The sequence below is a fragment of the Macrotis lagotis genome, chromosome 3, assembly GCF_037893015.1.
Source record: "Macrotis lagotis isolate mMagLag1 chromosome 3, bilby.v1.9.chrom.fasta, whole genome shotgun sequence".
Classification (NCBI taxonomy): domain Eukaryota; kingdom Metazoa; phylum Chordata; class Mammalia; order Peramelemorphia; family Peramelidae; genus Macrotis; species Macrotis lagotis.
The window spans coordinates 292,202,023-292,209,187 of record NC_133660.1 but is presented as its reverse complement, the minus strand read 5'-3'; the positions used below and the strand labels follow the sequence as shown (position 1 = coordinate 292,209,187).

Sequence of the window (7,165 nt, the reverse complement as noted above, 5' to 3'; positions counted from 1 at the left end):
ACAGATTTATAGGGGCTTTCTGTGATGTGAGAATTTTTCTAAAGCTCTTCGGAAAAGATAAATTAACACTTAAATTCAAAAGGATGCTGCAATGAGAGCTGAAGGGCAAAAATATCCAAATTCCCAAAATTTCTAAAAAAAAAATATCAAATCATGGAATCTGATACTGAAAGTCATTAAGTAGAGATATTTACCAGAATCAATATGGAAAATGAGAATTTGATGCCCATGATTCATGGCTAATAAAGAGTTTTCAAACCAGGAGAGGATATAAAGATCATAGTGTGAAAGAAAAAGAAAAATACTTAAGTACTTTTCTCCTTAATTAAAAGGAAAGGCCTAATTTAAGACTTTATCTTCTCAATGACTTTCCTAAAAGCAAAGCTAACTTCCTTATTCCTTAGGCTATAGACCAAAGGATTCAACATGGGGATGACCATTGTGTAGAACACTGAAGCCATTTTGTCCATGTCCATGGAATGCCTTGAGCTGGGTTGCAAGTACATGAAGATTACTGTCCCATAGAATATCGACACAGCTGTGAGATGGGAAGAACAAGTAGAGAAGGCTTTCTGATGGCCCCCAGTTGAGCGCATTCGCAAAATTGCAATGAAAATTAAAAAATATGATTTCAAAATGAAAAACAGGGTAAAGAATACATTAAACCCTACAGCAAAGAAAACAATCATTTCATTGATGTATGACATAGAGTAGGAGAGAACCAAGAGAGCTGGAATATCACAGAAAAAGTGATGGATCATGTCGGAACTGCAAAAATAGAGGCTGAAGGTGTTTCCTGTGTGAATGGAAGCAAAAATAAAACCAGAGATATAAGAACAAATAGTAAGACAAACACACACAGTGGGTGTCATGGTGGTGGCGTAATGGAAGGGCTTACACACAGCTACCTGGCGATCATAGGCCATAGCAGCCAAGAGGTAAGTTTCAACAGTGGCAAAGTACACAAAAAAGTACATTTGTGCAGCACATCCACTATAGGAGATGTTTTTGTCCCCTAGAAGGAATACAGCTATCACTTTGGGAGTAATGGCTGAAGAGTAACCCACATCTACCAGAGAGAGGTTACTGAGGAAAAAATACATGGGTATGTGAAGACGGGAGTCCCACAGTATCAGAAATACCAGACCCAGGTTGCCAACCAGGGTGATGAAGTAGATGATAGTGAATATTATGAAGAGGGGGATCTGAAGTTCAGGAGAATCTGTTATTCCCACAAGGATGAATTCCTTCACCTCTGAACAATTCTCCATGAATGTCTCCTAGGGATTTAAAGGATTAAGCTGGAACAAGAGAAAAACAAACAAATAGACATACACACACACACACACACACACACACACACACAGAGAGAAAGATAAAATCATGACATCTATCATTCTTTTGTGAGGTTTATAGAATAATATTTTTTACAATATGAAACTACAAAGTTTGGCTACAAACATTAGGCTTTTTTGATGTTTGATAAATGAACATCATTCTGATCTTTCGATTATGATTTTTTTCAGTACATACTCATTATTATTATTCTTAAATAGATGCTCAACCTGCACAACTTCCATGACCCCTATCGTTACTCAGGATCAGTCACATATATTATGGATATACTATGGAATTCATTATTCCTCCAACTCTATGATCCAGAACTCTGAAATTCCTCTTTGAACACAGCTTTCAATCTTTTCATTGCATATTCCATTTCACCTATCTTCTGCCTATATATGCTCTTTACCATAAATACAGGTTCCCTACTGGTTTTCCAGTTATCTTTTCCTTACTTCGACCTCATCTTTCCCTTTCATAGGATTCACCCCATGATTAAGGACTTACATGATACTGACACAACTAATCAGGAATTCTTTGCTTCTTTGCCCTTTCATCACTCATCCAAAAACAGCGTTATCCTTGCCATATACCTGTAATGGTCCCACAAATATGGTGTTCACCAAGACTTAGAATTCTGCTGAATGAGGTCTTTATGCCCATCCTAGGCCAATGTAATCCAATGTTCTCCAATTAACCTTCTAATCCAATTTTCTAAATTACTTTCTTCCCCATGTAACAGCAGAAATAAATGTCATCACTCTTTTCCCTATTCTGCACTCCAAACCCTCTGGATTAGTCCATGTCTCCTGCTTTTTCCCTATTTTACAGAAAGTAGTGGATCTTCTCACTGTCAAAGTGAGAACATTTTGCATGTGTCCATCATTTCTTCTAAAACTATCTACTCTAAAAATATTGATAAAATAATACATTAATTTATAAATAATATATATTATATAAATATGATAAGTTCTATTAATTTAGGAAAGTGATTTATTAATATTACATTATTTGATGCTTACAACAAACCTAGGATATAGGTGCAATTCCCATTTTACAGAGGAGAAAACAGCAGGAAAAGAGAGGATTTTTTTCCAAGGGCCCCCACAAGTATCAGAGACCCAATTTGAACTTAAATCTCTCTGAATTCATATTCCATAATATATCAACCTAATGTTTCTTTGTTGTACAGTGATTTTTCCTAAAGTAAAATATGAATTCTTTTGTTTTACATTTAAAATATTCACAATCATTCCTATCTTTTGAGATTGATTTCACATTATTTACACATCTCATATGTCCCACTGTCAAGATGACTCTATGTTCATTTCTCTACCCTAGATCTCCCATCTTCTACATATAAACATGTATACAATCTGTCTTTCAAACTTCCAAAGCTCTGTATCTCTATATTTCCACTTAGAATCTCTGGCTCCCTGAAACAAACATTTTAATTGTCATTGCCAATAGTTAGAACCTTTCTTGTTCCTCATATTATTTGTGCTCCCCATTTAAAGAGTTTGCATTTTAATTACTATATATTTTCCATTGATTGAGCATGTAAACGTTGACTTCTTCCAGTAGAATGTAAGAACATGGAGGATGGGACTATTGGTGTTTCTGCCTGTGATGGTGGGTATTTGGTGGGGAGGAGGGGTTGGAAGGACATGGGCGGGGGGTGTCGATATTCTTGTTGATTAACAATGCCTTGTTACAGAGACAGCAGTAAGTATGCACTTGTTGAATGAATAAAATTGAAAACATAAATACGACTGCACAGTAAAACTTGTCAAATAATGAAGACAAGAATTCCTACATAAAATCCTAATAAAATAAATCATTTAAAATTGGGAATGACCTTAAAGTCCATTCACTCCAATTTCTTCATTTATGTGATTTCTCCAAAGTATAGATGTCTGACCCAGATTTGAACCATGATATTCTGGTTCCAAATTCTTATCTTAGTAAGGAAGACTAGTAAGGGAAAAATTAGGGAATTATTAGTTTAGAGAGTTAGCTTGTAGCCCTGCCACTACCATAAACATACTCAGAGCTTTAACAAGTCACTGCCGCCAACCTGGGTCTCAATTAAATTGGTAACAGACTCAGGGAGTAAGATCAGACAATCTTGCTTATCTCCAAAATTTATCTTGAAATCTAGGCAAATACAGGGTTTTAATCTGTGGACAAAATTGAGATGAAGGATTTTTTTTACTCTTTTATTTTTTACTCTTAAAAATATCATTTGCAATAGCTAGAAGAGGTTTGTTTTCTTTTAAATTAGATTTTCATAATTTTCATAATTATATAATAATTAATTATGAAATTCTTTGAAATACTTGGGTGAAGAAATAATAAATTAATTAAATGATAAGTGAGACCATGGCAAACTATGTGATTTAGGGTGAGAATGCCCAGATATGAATACTAATTCTGCTCTTTATTACTTATGTCACTTCAGGCAAGATCCTAGTCATCTCAGAGTTATCTATTTCTTCACCTATAGACCTAAATGATACATAAGGCCTTCACCCATTCAATCTTAAGATTGAGGAGACAGGTAAGTGGCACAGAGAATGGAAAAATGAAATGAAGTCTGTATGAAGTAAGTTCAACCTCTGTCTTAAGACACTTATCATTTGTATGACCCTAGACAAATCACTTAACATCTCTCAGCTCAGTTTGCTCATCTCCAAAATGGAGGTCATAATGGCCCTTAATTCATAGCACAGTCAGTAGTGAGGATCAAATGAGATTTTACAAGTTCAGTGCTTTGCATACCTTGAAGTTCCCAATAAAGGCTACCTAACGTCATCATCTATGTGATTATAATACTGAGCATTATAAAAATGGCAGATCCAAATCTATGATTCTGAACTCTTAGCTCCCTCTATATTAAAAATGGATACTGCTTTTCTTTCATGGTGCACTCCTATTGCAAAACTAAGTGGGACCTGTCAATAGCATTCTAATAACTGAGACCTACCTGATTTTTTAGAAGGGTGATGAGGAGGAGAACTAACAAAGCACCTTCACTTAAGCTTAAATTTTCAATTAGAAGTTTAATCCAGAGACTGGAGAAGAGGACTTGTAGAAATTGTTCCTGGAATCTGGTATAAAAAAATGCAGTGTTTTATCTCATGGTCTGTTCTCTTCAGCTATTGTTGTTCCTTGGCTTTTGGTGACAGTAAGATCACTAGATGAACTAAGAAATGCAAAACTCTGATCTTAATAAAGCGAAGACAACAGTCAAAGTCAACAATGGTCCAAATTGAGACTTTAAAGATTTCTGCGGTTTTTGGTCAAAACTTGAAGTTGGATTGTATAAGAATGGGCAGAATAGCATTCTAAAGGGATGAAGTATTCTCCGAGGATGCCCACAGCTGCTTAGCATGCATCTATGGAAAGCACATAATAGCTAATCCAAGTCTGTGGGGACGCAGTCATGATTACTAAAAGAAGTCATGGGTATATTCAGATGTTGTTGTCAGGATTTCTCAATTGCACATAGAGAACATCACTGCTCTCAAAGGACACAAAAACCAGGGACATGTGCACTAGGTCTAGACCTGGTGGAGCCATCACATGGACAAAATATAGCCAAGCCATGAGACTTTTTTCCATAGGGCCCAACCTCTAATATTGTAGTTTTCAGTCATTTGCCCCTGTCTAATGGGGGAGGGATGAGGTATCCAGAGATTTCAGGCATTAATAGATAATCACAATGATGCAAGGAAAAAGAAAAGAAATGGGAGAATCAGAGAATCACAGAGAAAAGAGTAGAAGGAATTTCATAAGGGCACACAGAAGTGAAGTACAATTTTATTACTGGCTAAACATAGTACTGAAAACTGTACAACAGGAAAAATAAGAGTTTCATGTTCCTTTTTCTTCCATCATTTGTGTATTGGTATGTCCATGTCTGTTGATGCTTATTGAGTTTATAATAAGAAACAAATTAAATTAAAATAATGAAGAACACAACTGCCTTCCTGTGTTCTTTGTGGTCAGTCCCCAAGTAAGCCAGGTGTGTGCTAGGTGAAAGAGGATGGACATACTACAGCTCCAGGTCACTACAATGTTTAGAAGTTTCCCTAAACCCATGTCAAAGAAAGAAATGTTGCCACTGTTGAAAACAGTCTCAAATTTCTCTTAAGAATGATCATTCCTTGTTCTAGCAGTTCTGGTTGAAATTTGATCGATGAAGGACCATTCAAATTACCTTGATTCTACTCTCTTCCTATAACCTTCCTGGCTTCTATCAAGCATCTAATTGAAGAATCAGATGCTTTCAGATATAGAAGGGACCTTAAAGTACATTATATCTGAACAAAAATTAAATAAGATTTCTTTTGGCAATGTGGTAAAAATAATGGAGATGGAAAGAGTTGTCCACTGTTAGTCTAATCCTAATGTAGCAAGAAGACACCAAAACAAAAAAGTTTGAGAAAAATAATAGCAATGTTTTCTAACATATTAAAGAATTATCATCCCAAGTCACTTAATAGAAAAATTAAGTTACTTGAACAAAGACATATAGAGAGCAAGTGAAATAGGTACTCCGCTCTCTTCTGGTTGGCGTGGTCCTGCCAGCGGAGGCCCCTGGAGCTTTGCCATGAGCGTCCCGGCCTTCATCGACATCACCGAGGAGGACCAGGCTGCAGAACTTCGAGCTTACCTGACATCTAAAGGAGCTGAAATCTCTGAAGAGAATTCTGAAGGTGGACTCCTTGTAGATTTAGCTCAGATCATTGAAGCATGTGATGTCTGTCTAAAAGAGGATGATAAAGATGTCGAGAGTGTGATGAACAGCGTTGTATCCCTCCTCTTGATCCTGGAGCCTGACAAGCAAGAAGCATTAATTGAAAGCCTGTGTGAAAAGCTGGTTAAATTTCGGGAAGGTGAACGTCCATCCCTTGAGGCTGCAATTGTTGAGAAATCTTTTCCATGGAATGGATAAGAACACACCCGTAAGATACACAGTCTATTGCAGTCTTATTAAAGTAGCAGCATCTTATGGTGCCATTCAGTACATTCCAACTGAATTGGATCAGGTTCGGAAATGGATGTCTGACTGGAACCTTAACACTGAAAAAAAAACATACTCTTTTGAGGCTCTTTTATGAAGCTCTTGTGGACGGCAAAAAGAGTGAGACTGCTTCAAAAGTCATGGTGGAGTTGTTAGGAAGTTACACAGAGGACAATGCTTCTCAGGCTCGGGTTGATGCTCACAGGTGTATTGTAAGAGCATTGAAAGATCCAAATGCCTTCCTTTTTGACGACCTTCTTACTTTAAAACCAGTCAAGTTTTTGGAAGGGGAGCTTATTCATGATCTTTTAACCATTTTTGTGAGTGCTAAATTGGCATCATATGTTAAGTTTTACCAGAATAATAAGGAATTCATTGATTCTCTTGGCTTCTTGCATGAACAAAATATGGCAAAAATGAGACTCCTTACTTTTATGGGAATGGCAGTAGACAATAAAGAAACTTTTTTTGACACAATGCAACAAGAACTTCAGATTGGGGCTGATGATGTGGAAGCATTTGTTATTGATGCTGTAAGAACTAAGATGGTTTACTGCAAAATTGACCAAACACAGAAAAAAGTAGTTGCCAGTCATAGCACACATCGGACATTTGGAAAACAGCAATGGCAACAGCTGTGTGATACACTAAATGACTGGAAACAAAACTTGAACCAAGTGAAAAACAGCCTTCTCAGTCTTTCTGATACCTAAATTTTTATGAATGATTTTGTTCTCTTTAGAGAAAATTCTAAATCATAGTAAAACATTCTAAAAATAAAAGAAAAGAAATAGG

At 36.3% G+C, this 7,165-nt stretch overlaps 1 protein-coding gene and 1 pseudogene across 1 annotated transcript; one reads left to right on the top strand and one right to left on the bottom strand.

The window, feature by feature from the left end:
* Positions 1-344: 344 nt before the first annotated feature.
* LOC141516676 (olfactory receptor 5B12-like) lies at positions 345-1,271 on the bottom strand. Its single transcript, XM_074227673.1, has one exon. It carries the CDS (start codon positions 1,269-1,271, stop codon positions 345-347), a length of 927 nt encoding a protein of 308 aa, XP_074083774.1.
* A 4,685-nt stretch (positions 1,272-5,956) lies between these two features.
* Positions 5,957-7,140, top strand: LOC141516675 (eukaryotic translation initiation factor 3 subunit M pseudogene; annotated as a pseudogene).
* The last annotated feature ends 25 nt before the right edge of the window (positions 7,141-7,165 follow it).

Bases quoted from the DNA above. Each gene is read 5' to 3' on its own strand.
- LOC141516676 (XM_074227673.1), bottom strand. From the start codon at position 1,271: ATGGAGAATTGTTCAGAGGTGAAGGAATTCATCCTTGTGGGAATAACA.